Raw genomic sequence first — 21,424 nt, 5'->3', positions numbered from 1 at the left:
AAATGAAATATGCTTTATAAATATTCCCAAATTCCACATGAGATAATATTTACCACAGATAAGTTCCACTTGCTGGACTCTATTCATGCTGTTAAGTGTATCCATTAAAGGGTCTCTCCTATCTGTTCCCTGGTCACTTTTGCCTTTGTTCTCATAAGCCAGGACTGTATCATATTCATCTGTCAGGAATAGGATTTCTAGATCTGCATACATTTTCTTTAAAGATAAAATAAAAATATCTCATTACTATTCATTACATTTACTACTCTCAAAGCTCAATCTCATGAAAAATAAATAATTATTTGATGAACAGAGTTTTAATCAATGAGAAATTGGGAGTACTTGGTAAGAAATCTAAAAAGCTATAGTAAAAGGGAAATGTTTTATTTTCTTATCATATAGGTCACTAGAAATGACAAACACTATATAAGAACATCAAAAAACATTTACACAATCCCTGTAGCACAAGATCCACTAGAAGTCATAAGAATTTTTAGTATAACCAAGGGATTCAACTACATCAATGGCTGTAATTAAATACCTCAGAATTAGTCCAAGTCATCTGCTAAAAGGAATTTGGGCAAATTTTTCCAAATAAGAACCCATGTTCTAAATCAAAATTCACAGAGGAACAAAGAGAAAAATATTATGTAATTCTAAATTCCTGCTATAATTATATTCTCGACATCAACTTCAAAATATATCTTCATTTCTTTGTTTTAAAAATTTCTTCCCTAAACAATAAAAAACTAACTAGACTCAGTAATACTCACCATGCAGTCACTACAGGTACATAATTTGTTACGCCAGTTATGGGGCCAATAGGTGGCAGTATCTTGCTTTACATACATCTTGGTCCTCAGATCTTGTAACTTGCAGACTGAATGGGATTCTGTATTCTGATGTTCATTCATGGAAACTGTCTAGATAAATTAAATCATCAGGGTTTTTTTGGTTGTGCTTTTAAATTATTATAGTTTCATTCTTTAGTTTAAACTTTGAAAAACAATATTCTTTGCATGTAAAATAGTAAAAGTATTTAGAGTATTACTACAAACCATTAAAATTATAATCAAATATTATTTTAGTAATAATTTTATTATAATGGAATATACTTAATTTATATAATCAATTTAGTTTAAATGTTTTATATCTGCATATTAAAATTCACTTTACTTAGCTTAAGCTTTGACTTTTCCATAGCCCATAATACTCCTACCTAATATTAATATGATTCTTACTTGTAGATCAGATTCAGAACCAGAGCTGGTAGATGGTTCATCAACTTGCTCTGTTTTATTCTCTTCCCTGATGATTTTTCCCTTTTCTAGGATGCTCTCTTCAGGAATACTTTCATGATTATTTGTTCCATTTTCAGCTTTGATGACTTTCTGGTCTTCTGTTCCATCAACATTCAGGATCCCATCATCTTCAGCAGTTATTATTTTGGTGACTGTAGGAACTAGGAGATAATCATCCTTACATTTGTCAGAGGTAAATTCTCCTGTCTTGTTGCTAATATTACTTGCAGAGTTTAGGAAGGGAGAACACTACAAATTTGAGGGATATTACAGAAATAAAACTAATAATTAATCCCCACACTTAACAGGTTATAATAGCGTAACTTTCAACCCAATAGGAATGGGTTTTTTGGGATAGCAAGGTAGTTCAGTGGATGGAGTTGCCAGCTCAGAGTCAGGAAGACTTACCTTAGTTCAAATCTGGTCTCAGATATTTACTGGCTATATAACCCTGGGCAAGTCACGTGCTTTAAGTACTATGGGGAATAGGGAGATATGTAGGAGAAAGAAGATTCCTGCCTTCAAAATAACTTCCAATTTGTTTAGAAAAGTAAATGGTCGTCACGCAGAAATGTAACAATTCAAAATAGCTTATGACAATTTACATGGATACTATAAGGTTTGCAAAGCATTTTCCTCAAATCTATTCTGATATAAATAGTATAAAATATTATTATGCACCTTTTACAGATGAAGAAAAATGAAGTCCTCAACTTTAATTGGTTTGACCAATATCATACCTACTAAGCTATAGGGTAGATTTGAATTTAGGTTTACTGCTTCTGAAATCCAAATCTAGCACCCTACCACACCATAGTAGAATACTATGCAAATTGAAGCATATTATACTTTCTTTTCTTTTGTTCTTCTTTTGCAACATGGGCAAAACAGAAATATATTTTGCACAATTATATACACATAATCTATAACAAAGTGCTTTCCTTCTCAAGGAGGAAGAAAGGATGAGGGAATTTGGAATTAATTGTATGTATAACAGAAATTACAAAAGGTGAAAAACACTATACCTGGATCCACATTCAGTCTCTCTGGATGTGGATGGCACTTTACATTCCAAGTCTATTGAAATTGTCCAGAACAAGGAGTAAGGGAAGGAAGTTGAAGAGAAGTAGATTTCTTCACAAAGTCATATTCCAAAATGGATTGGACTGCTTGAGATGGGGTGAAATATTGGATTCTTCATCAGAAATCTGTGTTTCATTGTTGAAAAGAGCCATGTCCGTCAAAATTGATCATCATACAATCTCATTTTACTATATACAATGCTCTATTGGTTCTGCTCACTTCATTCCAGCATCAGTTCTTGTATAAGTTTTTCCAGACTTCTGAATTCAGCCTGCTCATCATTTCTTAAAACACAATGATATTCTATTACATTCATATGCCACACTTTCTATCAAATGAGTGTTATAGGTAGTAAAACACCATTACGGTCTTTTGTGGTAGAGAAAGGGTTTCATGGAAGTACTAAGATTTCAGATGGGACCAGAAGGATAAATACCTCTTAAGAAAAGTAGAGATGAGAGAGCAGGGCATTTCAAGTGTTGGGAATGGCAGAGTATACCAAGTTCGAGATGTGGAGAGTTGTATAAAGAACTAAGAATGCAAAAGGACCTCAGAAAACATCTGGTTTAACTCGGATCTGACAGCCCCTTCTACAACATTCCTGTTAAAGGAGTCACCCAGCATTCACCTGAAGATTTCTGATGAAGAATCCAATATTTCACCCCCATCTCAAGCAGCCCAATCCATTTTGGAATATGACTTTGTGAAGAAATCTACTTCTCTTCAACTTCCTTCCCTTACTCCTTGTTTCACTGCTAGACTAAGCATATCAAGGTTAAACTTCCACATAGAGAAGCCCTTTAAACACTGGGAAACAATTATCAGCTGGGGTGTATTGGAGCCAGCTTTAAAAGGCTTGCAAGAACTGGTTCTTAAATTTTCTGTGTGAACATTGCTACAGATCAGGCCTTGAACAAGTTTTATTGTCTATACTTTAAAATCTAGTAAGGCAGATTAAACTTAAAAGTATGTGTATATTGTCCTATCCTTCTCTACCCATTATTAAATATTAGCCAGCACACCCTTTTTATCTCTGTGAACAGCTAGAGCTCAGCAGAAGTGTAAGAGGAGGCTCAAGGAATGAAGTCATCATGAGACTAGAGGCTAAGAATACAGTAAGTAGCATTTACATAGCACTTTAAATTCATTATCTTATTTATGTCCCACAAAACCCACCTATCAAGGGAGAGATACTGTAAAGGGAATAGTAAAATAAAATGCAAAAACCATAGGACCTCAGAGAGCACATAATCCAACCACCACCTAAAACAAAGACTCCCTTTCAAAGTACTGAAGCAAGTGGTTTTCTCCTTAAGTTTTTTTTTTTTTTTTTGCCAGTGATCTAGAAATTGTTTATTTTCACAATGTTCAAAAATATCATTAAAAAGGGGGAAAAACTGACATGTACAAAAGAATCTATAGAAGCTCCTTATGTGATGACAAAGAATTGGAAATTGAGTGGATGCCCATTTTTTAGGAAATGGCTGAGGAAGGTGTGGTATATGAATGTAATAGAATATTATTGTGTTTTAAGAAATGATGAGCAGGCTGAATTCAGAAGTCTGGAAAGACTTCCACAAGAACTAATGCTGGAGTGAAGTGAGCAGAAATCAACAGAATATTGTATACAGTAATAATAAGATTGTATGATGATCAATTCTGACAGATACAGCTCTTTTCAACAATGAAATAGTTCTGAACAATTCCAACAGACTTGGGATGTAAAATGCCAACCACATCCAGAGAAGAGAATTATGGAGACTGAATGCGGATCCAAGCATAGTGTTTTCACTTTTTGTTGTTGTTTCTTCGCTTCCCCTCCCCCCCCTACTTTTGATCTGATTTTTCTTGGGCAGCATGACAAATATGGAAATATGTTTAGGAGATTGCACATGTTCAATCTACATGTCTTGAGAAAGGAGGGTGGGGGAGAGGGAGAAAAATCTGGACACAAGGTTTTGCAAAGGTTAATGTTGAAAACTATCTTTGCATATATTTGGAAAAATAAAATACTATTAAAAAAAGAAATAATGAAAAGACAAATTTTAGAAAAACTTGTAAAGATTTACATGAACTGATGCTGAATGAAAGGAGTAGAAGCAGAACATTGTACACAATAACAGCAACATTGTGTTATGATCAACCATAATAAACTTAACTCCTCTCAGCAATAAAATGATTCTATACAATTCCAAAATTGTTATCTATATTGTTATACAATTCACGGAAAATGTTATCTATATTCAGAGAAAGAACTATGGAATATGAATGCAAATTCAAGCATACTATTTTCATCTTTTGTTTGTTTTTCATGGCTTTTCCTTGTAGTTCTGTCTTTTCTTTTACAACAGGAATAATGAGGAAATATGTTTACCTTACTGTACATATATATATATATATATATATATATATATATATATCAAATTACTGCCATCTTGGAGATAGGGGATGGAAAAGAGGGAAAAAAATTGGAACTAAAAATGAATGTTGAAAACTATCTTTACATGTAATTGGAAAGAAATGAAACATTAAATTTTTTTTTCATATACTTTACTTTTACTTCTTTTTGCAAAAAAAAAAAATCTGCTATATAAAAAAGACTCAAATCTGAGACTTCTGTAGTCTTTTAAAGGACTCCTGTTATGAAAACTTGGTGATTAACAATTAACAATTCATTGGTAACTTTACCCCCTCACCTCTACCCAACCCCTTTCTTATTACTATAGAGGCCAGCACCACCCTCCAGGTTTCTCAGGTTCATGACTTAGAAGTCATTTAACCTGCAAATAAATGGCTGTCTTCCCCACTGTTGTGTGAATGAGAGGGCAGGGATTGTCTTTTGTCTCTTTTAGTGCCTGGAACATAGCAAGTGCTTCATAAAGATGTATTGACTGAGGACATTTAAAAATTAAATCATTTTGTCATGGTCACACAGATAATGTGTTTTAGAGGTGGGTTTTGAATTTAGATAGTGACAAAGATATTGGACTTGGAATTAAAACATTGGAGTTCAAAAAAAAAAAAAAAAAAGACATTGAAGTTCAAAAGTGACTTCAGACTCTTATTATATGACCTTAGATAAGTTACCTGTCTGCCTGCTTTCTTATCTGCAAAATGAGGATAATAATTTGTTTCACAGGGTTATTATGACATCAAATTGAGATAATGCAGTGAAAATGCTTTGCAAACTTAAAAGCACAATATAAATATTAGCTATTAAAAATAACATCATCTATCAAAGGTTCAGGAAAAAAATAAAGGAGATGCTACTATAATGGATGTTATTAAGAAGGATAAGGACTGAAAAAGAAAAGAACTGATTTCTTAAATTTCTAACACATTTTTCCATTATTCTAGCTTAGACTCATTATTTGCTGGATGTCAAGCATGCAAAAAGATCTCTCTCAGCTTAGGAAGAGAGCAATATTCACAGGAAGTTCAAGACTTGGAGCAGGCCTAGGCCCTGAATATCTGATAACCTTGACACCCAACAGAGAGTTCTCCCAGGTTTAAGGTAGGGAGGAATTTTAGGGATACGAGGGTTCATTCCTATACACATGGGTCCCATAAGTAGAAAAAAAGAATGGCATTTAAAGTTGGAAATTCCCTATTTCAGTTCTGGTTCTGCTAAAAGCATAGCTACAGATGATTAGACATTATTTAATCCAACTCTCTCATTTTATAGATGAGGAAACCAAGGCCTAGTGGACAGAGTGATTTGGTGCTCAAGATGCTATAGGTGAAGTATGCAGGCTAAAGCATAAGCAGACTCCAGGTTTCCTGATTCTAAGTTCAGTACTTCACCCACTGGGTCATACTGAGCGTCTTCCATAGGACTCTTGAGTCCTGTGGCTAGAATAGAGAGTCTAGCTAGGAAAGTAGTAGAAGTGGATAACCTTAGAGAAGGCTAAACAATATGGACTTTACTCCTCAGGCACTACAGATTTCTAAGCAAGAGTAAGCATCTAAAAGGATGAATCTGGTCCCATATATCATCTTAGAAGACAATTGAGATTGGTGACAGTGAAACCAGGCAGGAACTGATTTTAGGAAACCTGGCCTACATCAATAAAATCTGTGGTAATGGTAGTAAGGATCTGAAACGATGCTTACTGTGAAAGAAGAAATGACAGTACTCATAATAATAAAGAAAAGAGAAAGGTCTAAGTAGTCTCCAGCTTTCAACAAAGTCTTCTCTGTTGTCTATTAAGCTGATAATCTAAATGATGCTAACTCGTATGTTCTTCTTCAATATCCATTTTCCAAAGGGACACAAATCAAACTTTACAGGTTTTTTTTCCTCTACTCTCCAACCTAGCAGTGAGGCGCCTGTTACAGTGCACTTAAATGACAGCTTGATTGGAGGGTTGTTTCAGTTATCATTAATAGTCTGGAAATAGTGATAAAGTTACCTGCTAACTGTGCAGCATAAGCCCACAAAAAGGAACAGCGTTTCATGCAAGCTTGGCACACCATCTCTTGGAAATCCCCACTCTCAGGAGGAATTGCACCCAGATGCTGTCAATTCATAAAATAGAATGTTCCAATGATCTCCAATTTTTCAACAAATACATTAATTTTTAAGCTACTAAAGTAGTGTGCTGATAATATTCAACATATATAGCAACTTTTAGTAATGTCTATTACAAAATAGAAAATATTAATTTAAAAAAAAAAGATCTTACAACTTTTATATTAGCTTCAAAAAATGAAAGAAACATTCCTCACCCTTCCATGGAACCAATCTTCACAAACTACACATTGGATCATCTCATCTGGAATCTAGCAAAAAAAAGGCAATGTTGTGATAAATAAAGATATCCAAGATACACCAATAGTTCTCACACACAAAATTTTAAGTCTTTTTGCTCAGTGTTAATTGGTTGAGAACTCTTCATCAAGCCTCTAACAGCATATCCTGCAGTTAGATTTCAAATGTGTATTTTAATTTAAATATTAAATGAAAAAATAAATGAGAGAAATAATGAACCTGGTGATAAATAGTATAAGGTATCATGAAAATGAATTGGAAAATCAATGTTGAAACCACAATCTTGATAATAAAGGAAGCAAAGGCAAACAATATAGGAGACACTCAGAAAAAAATCAGACCATAGAAGTCAAATAACCTGAATTCAAGCCTTGCACCTGAAAAGCACTAGTTTTGTGACCATAGGAAAACAAGTCACTAAAGTTTGTAATGCTTTTGGTAACTCTCTAAGAATATAAGCAGCACATAAATTACTGTTCTATAGAGGCAACGAGATCTCAAGCTGGGAATTCTCTACACAACCTCCTTCAAAAGGATAATAGTAAAAAACAGAATTATTGAATACAGAGAAGTATCCAATTTTTAAATGTCTTTTTTATTTTTATCTAGTCTTTCATATGATATTCTACATTTTTATGTTTACATGTATACTACATACTTGTCTTTTTATTTTTAAATTTCTTTAAAAACTGGCTTTTTTTTTCCTTCTTCATTTTTCTCTTTCTCTTTATTGGTTCACTTATGGCTTCTGTCCACTTTCTTTAAACCCACATAAACATCAAGTTTTTAATCTATATACACACATAACAGATTGATTCATAGCTGTTTTCAATTTATTCTTCCATAATTCAATTTAGTAACTGTAGCCCAAAGGTAATTAGAAGGAATAGAAAAAAAGACTATTTACTCAGAAGAAGACAGGAAAATGACTGAGGAGGGGGGTACAGGAAAGACATGGGCAATGGCAGATTGTTACACTTGAGCTGAGAGCCCTCTTGTGGTCTTAAAGAAAACCAAATTATAAACTTAAATCCCCATTTCCTTCACTTTAGGGGCAAAAAGCTACAAAGCTCAATGGAAAAAACAATGAATTTAGAATAACAAGACCTGTGTGAGAAAATGGCCCTTTCCTCTCTGGCTAAGTTTCCTATATGATCCCTTTCAACTCAAAGATGGAAAAATTTGTTAGGGCTTTAAATTGATCAATTTGATCATTTTACATATGAAAAAATTGATTCCCAGAGAGCTGAAATGACTTGCCAACATCACACAACTAGTTCTGGAACAGCTGAGAATAGGACATAGACTATCATAAGTCTATTATTTACAACATACCTGGTAGGCTGTTTCATTCTTAAGAAAAAAGCCAGTGGATAGAGTACTATCCCTGAAGTCAGGAGGACCTAAGTTCAAATGTGGTCTCAGACACTTAACATTTCCTAGTTGTGTGACCCTCGACAAGTCACTTAACTCCAATTACTTCAGGAAAAAAAAAGAGAAAAAAGAAAAAACCTAGAAGTTCAATCCTTACCATGCATTCCCATGACCCTCAGGTGACATGGACTCTAATCTTGACCCTTAATTTTCTTACCTCATCTTCAGGATCAGGATAAGGTCTCTTGCAAATGCAATACAGTCCAAAAAAGTTGTCATTATATTTATTGCCTGAATTTAATTTTCCTTTTTCCTAAAAGTAAGATAATACTAGTTTCAATATACAATATAATCTTAACTTTTAAATAACTGCAAAAAAAAGGATATATAGCATGAAAATTATCTTGGCATTACCAAAATTTCTGCCCAAAAGAAAATCTATCCTTTAAGACAGTTGCATCAAACTAAAACAGAAGCAAGGGCTACTAAACCAGACATAAGTATTTCATGAGCTGGATATTTATTGACTTGGAAAAACCACATATTAACATTATTCATGTTTTATAATATTGTTATTTATCTTGTTAAATGTTTCCCAATTACATTTTAATCTGGGTGGAGCCATGCTTGGAAGAGTGTGGGGTCATGGAGGTGTTAAAAACATCTGTTTTAAGACATTTTCAAACCAGAAAAGTTCAGCCCTTCAAAGAGACGTTTTTATCTAAGAGACAGGTTAAAAGAGAAACTTTCTTCTTACTCTTTCTTAACATTACTGATAAATCCTGGCTTCTCAGCAAGAGTATATTTATTGTAATATTTATGTATATTTGTATATTTATTATAACTAATTACCAAACTCTCACTGCAAACAAATGGGATCATCCTGAACTAAAAAGGGGAGACTGAAATCCTGATGGAATTTCAGATCTCGTCTAATGCCCAGTCAGACTGATCAAAGCTCTCAAAAAGACAAGATAATAGTCTACTTCTTCAAATTAACTTCCCTTTTTCAAAGAACAGGAAGGGAGATAGCCTCAAGCCTCTAGTAATCAAATCATGATTAAATTTGTCAATTAAGAAAATTTAACTTCTACAGACTGAAATCGTGTCTACCTTTAATAGACAGTTTCATGAACTGCTATGTTTAGAACAATTCATCATCAACCCTATGGTAAAGAGTGTCTCCAAAAAAAAAAATTAGACTGGTTTTCAGATGATAGACACAAGGCCTCACTGTTAGGTCCATATCCAAAGTCTTTCCAGCTTGTGATTTACTGGTATAACATTCAAGATCGAGTCACCCTTCACATCATCTATTATAGAACAGGACTTTATTACAAGATTAGGCAATAAAATAATGAAAAGTAGTAAAAAAATTCTTTTATCTACATTCACTTTGATACTATTTGTTCAAATTTTATAGTACCACATTTTCCTCAGAAAAGATCCATAGCATAAATTAAATTCACTTTGATATGTAACATATTTTAGTAAGATACTTCGAGTAGTAATCTATTTTTTAGTTCCTTTAATTTTGTTCTAAACTGTAGAACTTAAATGACTTTATTACTTAGCCTTGCAAACAAATAATAAAGAGATTAAATTCTAATGCAGATAAAGCTAATTTTCAAGGGAAATAACAAACCAATAATTTGTTTTCTGGCATCTAATCTTATGATACTATTTTTTAAGTGATTGAAAAATTTACTTACAGGAAGTAATTTGCATTCCAGATTTTTAAACTTGCTATTTCCACAATCACACCGAAAATTTCTGAAACAAAGGAAAAAGGTATTAAGTTCAACTTACTTTTAAAAATTAATGTCTTATTCTTTATGTTCAGAAGTCAAGTTATAGTCATTCTCCATTTTTTTCGTTTAGAAATTACACTTGGTTACTATGACCTGATCCTTGAACAAAAGTATTAAGAGAAAAATTGTATAATCCCCCCAAAAGAAAAAGAGGCCAAAAAGAATGCAGAAATAATCAAGTAAACTACTACAGATAAAGTTCACTTGCTTGACCCCATGTATGTAAATTTAAGGTAAATAAGTTTAGGTAAATTAATTATGATAAAGCAAAGGTAAATCAAATTGTATCTTTAACTGTAATTTTAAAAAATGTTCCTAAGAACTAACTCCTATTAAGGAACCATTACTAATTATACTGCTTTATTAACACAATCAGCTTTAATCATTTATAGGCTCTATAAAAGATTAGTTTAAAGGACAAAGTTGAGGCTAGGGGAAATACAATCGAAAAGGCAAAAAAACTACACAGTGCACCTTTTTGGATTGATGTTAAGATTTAACAACCAATGAAGATATTTTTATATTTTCTGAACAAATGTACCTTTTTGTATATAGCTCAAATAATTTATGACTTCCATGGCATTCATAACTGCATGCTAAACAAATTCCTGCTGGTTCTTCTCCTTCTGGGGTGCATGTGCTGCAGGCATATAATGCTTGTCTTTTTACAGAGCCCTATAAAATGCAGAGGAAGAAGAAAATCAAGAAGATAAATTCATTCAAAAAGAGTACAGCTGGCACTAAGCACTGTGATCTAAATAATAAATGAAATTTGATTCAAACTCCATAGAGATCTGTAGTTAAAAGCCTATTTTTAAAAAAAGTATAAAAGTACCATAAAATGGAGAAAGCATGTACCACTAATGGAAAGAGCACAAACTCTGGAGCAAGAGGACCTGGGTTCAAATCTTGCCTCTGGTAATGACCACCTCTGTGACCTTGGACATGACATCTTATCTTCCTTGATTTCACTTTATTAATCTACAAAATGTAGGGCTTAGTCTAATTGGCTTCTGAAGTTTTCTTCAACTTTAGATCTATGACCATATGATCTCCCTATAGGTATCATGCAGGGTACAATCTGCATTGAGGCCCCAGTCTACCTTTCTAACCATATGGTCTACACTTTTTCTGCTTCCACCAAATCTAACCTTTTACCTCATTATCATCACTGCATATCAAGTATGATTATAAAGGCTTATAGGAATAGATGTCAATGATGTAGAGGTTGTGTAGAATTTGAATTTATCCCCAGATATTATCTTAAAATACACTTTTTGTATTAAAATATTGAAACTACTTACTTTATAAAGTAAGTTTTATGTTTTACAAGTTTTACTTTAAAAAGTAAAGTTTTATGAAAGATAAAAAATAGAAAACAGCAAAATAAACTTGGCTAATTAGATGTTAATTGCTTTCTGGTTAATCAACATTTTATAATGTTGGCATTTTTGAGAATATGAAAAGTTAATGATGATATTTTCATCTAGATCTACTTAGATATTCAAATCTGAAATACAATTTACTTAATGGAAGAATAAGGCCTTCTCCCTTCCCTCCACCACCAAGGAAATAACAAGACAAACAGGTTTTTGCCTACTCAACTGCTGCTAATCAAGATTTTTTTTTTTTTTAAAAATGAGGTGTCTAGGTACAGCCCTAGGTGCCCTATTTTCATAAAAAGATAACAGGTAATACTCATTAAGCTCAAAGTCTGAAGTATATATCCTCGAAATTAAAAAGAAAGTACTGCTTCCAAATGAACGTGATAGTAAGAATTATTATTTAATTCTGCAAGCAGCTCACACATTTCTCAATGGTTGCTGTATTATGATCTCAGTGCCCATCAAATAATACCTTCAAGTCCCTGTCTTTCCACACTCCACTAAGCTTTCCTGTCCTTTACCTATTTTCATTCCTCTTGTTAATGCCTTCATTTCTAGGTGCTCCTGGAAGGTAAAGGATAATCCCTTTAACCTTTTTGCACAGTTGTCCAATGCCAAATGTACTCTGCTGCTTTTTTTTTTGGCCAATTTATTCTCCTGTTTCCTATCTAGTGTTTAGAGGAGACAGAGCTTCTACAAATGATTCACTTCTACAAACACAATTATCACATCTATAAAATTAGACAGAGGATGCCCAAAAACCTCACATCTCAGAGAAATCCCAACTTTAGGTTTTTGCTTGCCCAGAACTTACTATCCATTCTTGTTCTCTCTAGGACAAGGAAATGGGATGGGGGAAGGGGAGGAGAGGGAAGAGAAAAGGCAGGATAAACGACCAGAGCAAAAAGAGCAGAAAATTATGAGGAGGAGAAGAAAGAGAGGAGGAAAAGAAGAGAGGAAGTGGGATTTTAGCAAAGTGACACCAAAAATAAGAAATATAGGAACACAGGATCCCAGCTAAGGTGAGGAAGACTAAAGGCTAGAAGGTCCTAAGGGAAGGGTGATTTGGGGGAAAAGGCAGTGGAAAAAATAATGTTGAGGGGTGAACTGGGGGCAACCTACCTATGAAAGGAATGGAATAGATAAACCATAAATAGAAGGTGCCTTGGGAAGGGAATAGAAGTAGTGAGGAATGACTGGGCAAAAATAAATTGGGGGGATCCAGAAAAGGAATGAGGCCACACTGACAAGAATGGTAAAGGGGACCAAAAATGAGGATATCTTGTGCATTTTCACTAGCTTAGGATGCTCTCTCTTTAAGCTTTAAGAATTCAAACTGAAATAACCTTCTTCTACAAGAAACTTTTCCTGATCCCCTTAATCCTTGTGTCTTCCCTGGAAATTATTTACACTTTATTCGGTATTTATCTTGTCGGTACATGGTAGTTAACAAATTATTGTCTCAGATCAACAAGCATTTATTAAGTGCCTACTTTACTCCAGGCACTGTACTCAGCAGCAAAGGCAGAAACCTATCTTTGGCTCAGAAGGGCAAAAGCAATCTGATTGTGTAATGTCCTTGGAGAGTAAGGACCAAGATGTTTTTTGTCTTTTCCTTCGTTTCTCTTAGTACCGTGCCTGCAACACCGGGGCTTAGTAAATGTTTGACTTTATGTGAAGGAAAGAGGATATTTTGAAAAAAAAAAAAAAAAAATGAGCCTGAAAGGCAGAAAAGCCTTGGGTGGTCTTGCACAGGAATGAGAGTCTTTTAAAGTGGAAGCGGGGACAAGTTGTTAAGGGGGGAGACAGATTGGAAAAGAGACGTTATAGAAAGGAAAACAGAGTCGGACTGCAAAAGAAAACAAGTTGGGGATGGGAGAATATGTTAGGAACCAGGAAGAAAGAAAAGGGAATGTTGCTAAAGAGAAGTTAGGCTAGGAACGGGAGGTAAGTTGGGGACTAGGGAAACCTTGGGATGGGGAGCTTCGAGTTGGGAACGAGACGTTCGGGTTGGGAACGAGGAAGACACACTGGAATGGGCGGGGCAAGATGGCAAAGGGGGGGTCGAGCTGGGAATTAGGAAACCCCGGACACCAAGGTGGGGGGAGAATTGTGAAGGGGGAAGAGCAGGTCAAGCACCGGGACAGGGACATCCGAAAGGAGAGGTGAACTGGCAAAGAATGGGGGAGGGGGGAATCTCTGCAGAGAGAACGGGCCGGGCAGAGAGGGATGCTTGGGGCAGAGAGAACGAGCCGACAACAGGCACGAGGAGGGGGGCGAGAATGGGAGGATCCAGAATGATCTCAAGAAATTTTGGAAGGGGAGAACAGGCCGGGGAACTGAAGGAGCCCAAATTCAGTCTGCGGAACGGTCAAGAGGGCGGAAGGCGGGGAGTTGGCGAACTTGCGTGGGAGGGGGTCGTGAGCTCCACAATCTCAGCCCTTGCCCCCCCCCCCTCCACCCACCTGCGAATAGGAGCACTTCTCGGAATCGCTGCCGCCCAGCACCGCACAGGCCTCGTTCTCCAGTTCTTCATCCTCCTCTAATACATCCACCAACGACACCACTGGCTCCTGTTCGGCTGGCCGACCGCCGCCTCGCTCGGCTCCCGCCATACTCAACTGTCAGCCGGCAGGCCCGGTGCTCAGCATCGGGGGCGGCGGGAAAACTGCGCGCGAGGGGTGTAGCCGGAGATGGCGGAACCCCGCCCCTTCGCTTCCTGAAACCAATCAGAATCAGGAGGAGAAGGCGGGGAGCTGCGGGGGAGAACGGAGGCGCCGATTGCGGAAGCGGAAGCCCAGGGAAGGCGGGAGGCACGAAATGCGCAGGCTTCTTTTTTTTGTTGTTGTTGTTGTTGCTTATCCCCGCCCCTTTCCCTCCCCCCCTCCCGAATCATTCCCCACTCCCCTCCCCCTTGCGGCTGTGACAGCGATTGCTTCCGTTTCCGGTTCGCTCCGGTGGCGGGTAGTTGGAGAACTGTCGTCATGGAGTTGCTCGGAGAGTTTGTAGGACGGGACGGGCAGCAGCAGCGGATCCAGATAACTTGCGAGGGGCCGAGTGAGTCTAGTCGCTTCCAGGGACTGCTTTCTGGATTGGCGCAGATGAGGGAGCGGGTGACCGAGCTCCTTAGTACCGTGGAAGGAAAGGATGAGCAGGACCCGTCAGCGACCGGAGGCTCCACCTCAGTCTCGGAGGGTGAGCGATGATGACGGCCGCGGCGGCTCCGTTGTCCTGGCAACGGCGGGGCTCTTTGTGCAAGCGGGAGGGGGTGGGAGAAGAGAAGGAGAAGGACGACTGGGAAGTGAAGGCCGGGCTATGCCCCAGACTGTGCACGCTTCAGAAGGGCGCATGGTCGGAAATGTTGACCTCTGTGCACCCGGTCTGGTGACTGCGAGAAGAGAGAAGGATGAACTTAAAATTCGCACTCAAAAATGTTGAAGGGCCTTTAATTCTTGAACTCTCCGCTCTCCCTATACTCACTTGGTGTTGCATTTGAATTTAATCGGATTTATTTTGGGCCCTTAATGTTCATTCTTTGGGGGAGAGGAGAAAGCTTATAATAATTGAAAAAATTGCAAACATGTAGAATCTATTCAGACTAACTCAAAAAGCTTTAAAAAGGACAACCGTGGAAGTCCGGGGTGCAAATATCCCCATTTAAAACATAAGAAAACAAAATGTGAGCAAGCCAAGATTTAGAAAGATCATTTTTTTTTTTTTGCAAAAAGGCACGAAACTCATAGGTGGCCAAACGTACTCAAATCTTGCTCCTACTGACACCAGATCCTTTGCTCTTTCCACTATACAAAGTGAATATTATTTATTGAATAGCTTCTATAATGGTACAGTGTAGTACTTTTGAGCATTTACTATGGTGAAATGTAATAATACATAAAACGTCTACTATGGTATAGTATTTAGAGCATCTACTATAAGGGGAAGGGGGGGTTCTTAGAGCACCTAAATACTCCCACATGCAAAACTGATTTACTGAGCATCTACAGAATAGAGTGGCATACTTAGAACTCTACCATGGTGAAGTATAAATATTCGATAAGTACGAAAATGTATTTTAGTAGATGCTCAATAAAGCAACCTTGTATGAAGGGAAGAGTAATTATTGGGAAGGAATCCTCGGAGTTATCCAGCCTTGCCTTCCCCTCCCCCCCCCTTTTTTTTTTGCTGAGGCAATTGGGGTTAAGTGACTTGCCCAAGGTCACAGAGCTAGGAAGTTGTATGTGTCTGAAGTTAGATTTGAACTTAGGTCTTCCTGACTTCAGGGCTGGTGCTCTATCCACCGGGCCACTTAGCTGCCCCCTTGCCCTTTATTTTACTAGCTAAGAAAGCGATCTAGAGAACAGAAGTGACTTGTCTAAATATAATTTAAGATTCGAATCCAAGGGTTCTGACACTAAATCCAGTTTTTTTCCCCCAATATGCCACTAAAATACTTAATTTAAAAAAAATCTATAATTTTCTTATTCTTGGCACACCTGTCCACATAGATCCTTCCACATCCTGGTAAACAGCTTTACAAGTTGCAATAGTGAGGGGAAAAATTCATACATTGATCTCTCTGAAAGTTGAAAGGCTACCCTACCCACAGGGGAGCTTTGCCATATCCTTATTTTAAATGTTTCCAGCTGGTTAGCATTTGTCTGAGATTGTGTAGTATGAGGATAGCGTTCAGGAAATGAGGGTCACCAGTTCACACCAAGGTGAGGCAAAAGAAAAAGATGTGGTGGATGTGTCTTACATAACTCATTTTATAGATGAGGAAACTGAGGCATTAGTCCCTTAAATGACTAATTTATAGTTGGACTAAATACCTATTAGAAACAATTTTGAATCCCAAATAAGGGTGCAGTAAATGAACAAACTCAGGATGAATGAAGCAATAAACTTTTACTACCACTTTGCAGGAATAGGGGCAAAACTTGAGATGTGCTCACACAATCTTCAGGAGCCGGAGCATAGTCCTTTATCCCTGACCGGGCCCTGGAAGTCCCTCCCCCACCTCCTCAGTGGCTGGGGGATGAGGTTAACATTCTTTTGAGATCCTCCTACAACATATACCCTTTTTTTTTTTTTTTTTTTTAAACATATACCCTTTATCCTTCCTACTGCTTATGTTGCAAGACACTTAAAGCTTAGCTCCTTCGGAGAAGTTAATATTTATGAAGTAATTAGTCCCGTGTACTCTAGCTAAGCCTTTGCCCTACTTTGAACTCTTCTTACTACACAGCCAATAGTACTTATTATTTATCTAGTACTTGGTTTAGCAGGCATCCTCAAACTTTTTAAATAGGGGGCCAGTTCACTGTCCCTCAGACTATTGGAGGACTGTAGTAAAAACAAAAAATTTTGTTTTGTGGGCCTTTAAATAAAGAAACTTCATAACCCTGGGTGAGGGGGATAAATGTCCTCAGCTGATGCATCTGGCCTGTGGGTAGTTTGAGGATCCCCGAACAATGTGTCAGCCTAAGGATTCAAAAAGAGGCCAAAGGCAGTTCATGTCCTCAAGGAGTTTACAATCTAATGGAAAAGACAACTTTAGAATGACTACCTCAGACATTTTTCTATTTTGCCCTGGGTAAGTCATTTAACCTCTCTTAGCTTCAGTTTTCTTATATGTAAAATGGGGATAATTGATAGCATCTCTTTTTCCATCCATTTTTATGAGGATGCTTATAGAATAAGAAATTTTTGTTTTCATATTTAGATAACTTTTTATTTCAGTTAGATATTTTGAGTAATAAGATGAATTGAAGTTTCCTTTCACTAGACATCCCTTTTGACTGCAATTTAAATTTGTTGAAAGATAGATCATAAAGTTTTATAATCCTAGTATCTCAAAAATATTTAGTAATATTACTGTTAGCTGCCAGGAGCCAGGAAGACTCATCTTCCAGAGTTCAACTCTTGCCTCAGACACTCGCTAGTTGTATGGCCCAAATTGGCCATACACCTTGTTTGTCTCAGTTTCTTCATTTGTGAACTGACAAAGCATTCCAATATCTGCCAAGATGACCACAAACAGGGTCATGAAGAGTTGGATACTATTGAAAACTAATCAACAATAGTACTGTAGATTGGTTAAGTCTTGTGGGGCAATTATATAGTTCAGATGGTAGTTTTCATCCTTATATAAACCAGTTAGTTTGGCTCATGAACCGGGTGGGCAGTAGCTATGGTTCATAGCTTCAAACACTATTCCTAACTTCTTGAAATAGTGTAAAATCAGTAGGGGGAGGAACCTCTACCAACAACAGGTTAATTGTAATATTGATATAGAATAGTAATTTTAAAATTTCAGGAATAGAATTATACATTGCTGAATTATTTATCTCAAATTTAAAAGATGTTCATTTAATGCCTCAGAAGTAATTTTGTGTGTTTATTTTACCCCAGAAGTGAAATATTCATATTACATAGTTATAAAATGTTTTATAATTTTGAAAGTATTTGTATATTATCTCCTTTGCTTTCATTATCAACCTTTTTAGCTATCTTTTAAGAATACTGTCATGCAACAAATATTTGTTATTTTAAAAGGTGAAGACGATGAAGCTGAAGATGAAGAAAGTAACACTCATAACAAAATGTATTCATCTGGACCACCTGCAAAACGGATAAAACCCATACATTTTGACAGTAATCTTGAATGTAGTTGTGAAGCAAAAAACTTTGGCTAAATCTTGATTAAAAATATTTGATATATGTTGACATCTTGCAAAATTTGTGTGTTAGTAAAAATGCATCTGTTTTTACCTTCTTGGCTACTCTGTCAAAGGAAAATGTTTCTTCTGTATGTTGTCAACAAAAAAAATGACCATTGTTTGGAAATAAAAACAGTCCTCATGGGTGAGGATATTATTCAGTCAGCAAGCATTTAAAGTTCTTGCCCTCAAGGAGTTTACATCTTTCAAGGAGATATAATATGGACTCCTGTATAGAAGTACAAGATGTTGCTGCATGTGGCATTAGAAGGAACTTCAGAGACTATCTGAGCGCACTTCTTCATTTTACAGATCCTCAGATCCTCAGAAGAATTAAGAGACTGACTTGGCCCGGTCATACCGATAGGGTTTGAATCCAGCTCAGGTTCCAGAACCATTTCTTACCATTGTAACACATTGCTTCCATATATAAATATACACAAAAGAATTTTGAGTGGAAGAAGAGTATACTAACAACTGGGCCTCTTGAAGGAGGTAGCCCTTAAGATGTACCTTAAAGGTGAGCTAAACGGCAAGAGTGGGAGCTGAGAAAGAAGATGACATATGTATAAGGAAGAAAAAGACCAGTTTAGCTAGAATACTGGATACAAGAGGGGATAGTCAAATGATCTGCTATCAAAGTTAGGATGGATCTGTATTGTAACTTTTAAATTAAAAAAAAAAATTGACAGTATGTCTCACATGGTCTTTAAAATCATCTCAAATAGCAATTTAGCATTTTTTTCTTTCTAAAATAAGTTAAATTTGAACTCTTATTTCATATATAACATATAATAAATGTTATAATCAGTCCCTACCCTAATGTGGTTAAATATTTGGGGCCCTGTAATGTTTTTGCCTATGTATTTGTGTGGAACCAATTAATGATGTTAGGGAGGGTATCTTCTAGTTGTTGCTTTAGCTATATATAAAAAAAACATGTTATATCATGCTTTGTGAGTGGTCACATTGCAAAGAGCTGAGGTCCAAATTTCACACTTGACTACTAAATATAGGAATGACAGGATTTTAGGAGTTCTCTCTTCTAAATTGAGAGCATGACGAAAAGGGGAAACCTTTGGATGACAATCCAAGAAAATCTGTTCTCCTTATTGATTTACATCTTGTGATTAAATACTTCTATTGCTTTTAGGATTTTTAGAGGGGATAGCTCTTCTACCATTATTTCTCAGTTGCCAGAGATATAAACTTTAATTTATAAGCATTTGAATTGTGGATTTTGCAAGATCTCATTTGTTAAGGTCAAGCCAGCACTATATTTGTAAAAACCTGCTGGGCTATATTTCTGTGCCAGAAATTTATAAATTAAACATAAATGAGGTTTTTAGAATATATGGGAATGAACTGTTTTCATTTTGTCTTTGAATGTGATAAGCACAATTAAGAAACACTATATTATACTTTTTTAAGTTGTCAGTTCCATGTTTAATATAATTAAATAATTTAATATTAGGGATTGAATATAGTCTCTTAACAAATCTTTGTGAAATGAGTAATTTGTCCATCATGTGTTAGAGTAAAGGGAATTCCCTACTATTTTCCTTTTAGGTTTGGTTATGGCAGTTATACAAATTAATGTGAAGTATATATGGAAAATGAAATTTTAAAAATTATAGGATTTTAAAGTTTAATGATTAAACAAGATGACCATCTGCCTTTATTTTACATGTCAGTAAACAAATCATTGTCTTGGTCAAGGTCACCAACACAAGGAAATAAATGTCTTTTTTTCCGGGTTTTTTTTTTTTTTTTTCCCAGTTCTATTTACGGATTGAGATATGGAATATTATTGGGCAGTCTAGGTGGGAGTGGTAGAGAAACCGAATAATGTAAACTACTATACCTGTTGTTTTTCTAATTAGGAAATGTGAGTAGCATGGTGAATTAACATGTTCTGAAATCTATACCCAAAGAATAGATAAAGCTGCTGGAATCACATACCTTTCTTAAGTCACTTCAGGTTTATTTGCTTTGGCACTTTTACCTCTTGCTAAGTGCTCTTATATAATAATCAAAATAATAATACCAATTATTAAAAGCCCTTTTAAATGGTACAGAATAATTTTTAAAAAAAAAATGGTTAGACTTACTTTAAAAGAATGGAAAGGAAACCTAATGTCAAAACATAATGAAACATTTTTCATTGATAGTAATCTTTTAATCTAAAAAAGGATGTCCTCATTCTCATAGAATTTAAATATATATCATTTCATTATATTTAAAGTTGAATATGCCAATTAATTTCTCCAAATTACAGTATTATGGCTTTGTCTAGTATGTTTAAAGTGTGTGTTTTAAAGGCTACATCTCAATAAAGGTAATGTATATATTTGTGCATTTATTAAGTGCTTGGAATACATATGGAAGCAGGATAATACCTACCTTCTAGGAGCTTCTATTGGGAGAAAACACATAAACAGGAGCTGGAAAAAAGGGAGGATAGCTATACCAGGAAGATGGGAGAGGGGTAGTCCAGGTAGCTTGGAGTAGAACAAAAGCCTGAAATGGTGTCCCAAAACAGGAATTAACAAATTGGAAGGGGGTGTTATCTCCAGGGTAAGAATGCTAAGGAGGTGGAAAATTCTGGAAAGTCAGGAGCTGAACCGAGAAAAGACTAATATTTGTGTTTATCACCCCGTGTTCTATATAATTTAAACACACAGATTCTAGATAAATAATATAAAACTGGAATAAGTGATAAAAATGGACCAATGACCCAGAAATTTTTTTTTTTAATCTCCTAAATTTGCTGTTCCCAAAACATAAACTTTGGCCATAGCTAAGAGAGAAAAAAGTTGATCTCTGAAATAACTATTTTGGGATTTTCCATGTCAGGCATGTCCCAACATCCCATCCACAGGACCTCCCCTACAACAAAGAAATAAAATCTTCCAAGACTAGAACTGACAAGAATGTAGTGTTTCTCACTTGCAGTCTGTGATCTCTCTAAGGAGGAAAT

The 21,424-nt window shown here is 36.0% G+C and overlaps 2 protein-coding genes across 2 annotated transcripts in view; one reads left to right on the top strand and one right to left on the bottom strand.

Moving 5' to 3' along the window:
* The window catches only part of UBR7 (ubiquitin protein ligase E3 component n-recognin 7), a 30,964-nt gene extending 16,523 nt beyond the window's left edge, over positions 1 to 14,441 (bottom strand). Inside the window, exons 1-9 of the mRNA XM_051977368.1 lie at positions 14,191 to 14,441; positions 10,882 to 11,015; positions 10,242 to 10,302; positions 8,747 to 8,842; positions 7,113 to 7,166; positions 6,797 to 6,902; positions 1,242 to 1,462; positions 774 to 923; positions 54 to 216 (exon numbers count right to left, since the gene is read on the bottom strand). Coding sequence (XP_051833328.1) covers positions 54 to 216; positions 774 to 923; positions 1,242 to 1,462; positions 6,797 to 6,902; positions 7,113 to 7,166; positions 8,747 to 8,842; positions 10,242 to 10,302; positions 10,882 to 11,015; positions 14,191 to 14,340 — 1,135 coding nt within the window. The 5' untranslated portion in view covers positions 14,341 to 14,441. The remainder of the gene's footprint in view (positions 1 to 53; positions 217 to 773; positions 924 to 1,241; positions 1,463 to 6,796; positions 6,903 to 7,112; positions 7,167 to 8,746; positions 8,843 to 10,241; positions 10,303 to 10,881; positions 11,016 to 14,190) is intronic.
* Positions 14,442 to 14,619: 178 nt separating this feature from the next.
* On the top strand, positions 14,620 to 20,802 carry GON7 (GON7 subunit of KEOPS complex). The gene is made up of 2 exons (XM_051977369.1): positions 14,620 to 14,920; positions 18,281 to 20,802. Exons 1-2 carry the CDS (start codon positions 14,710 to 14,712, stop codon positions 18,418 to 18,420), a joined length of 351 nt encoding a protein of 116 aa, XP_051833329.1. The 5' UTR covers positions 14,620 to 14,709; the 3' UTR covers positions 18,421 to 20,802.
* The last annotated feature ends 622 nt before the right edge of the window (positions 20,803 to 21,424 follow it).

Source organism: Antechinus flavipes, chromosome 2 (genome assembly GCF_016432865.1).
Source record: "Antechinus flavipes isolate AdamAnt ecotype Samford, QLD, Australia chromosome 2, AdamAnt_v2, whole genome shotgun sequence".
Classification (NCBI taxonomy): domain Eukaryota; kingdom Metazoa; phylum Chordata; class Mammalia; order Dasyuromorphia; family Dasyuridae; genus Antechinus; species Antechinus flavipes.
Note: the sequence above shows the minus strand (reverse complement) of the source record. Positions and strands in the feature narration are given on the sequence as shown.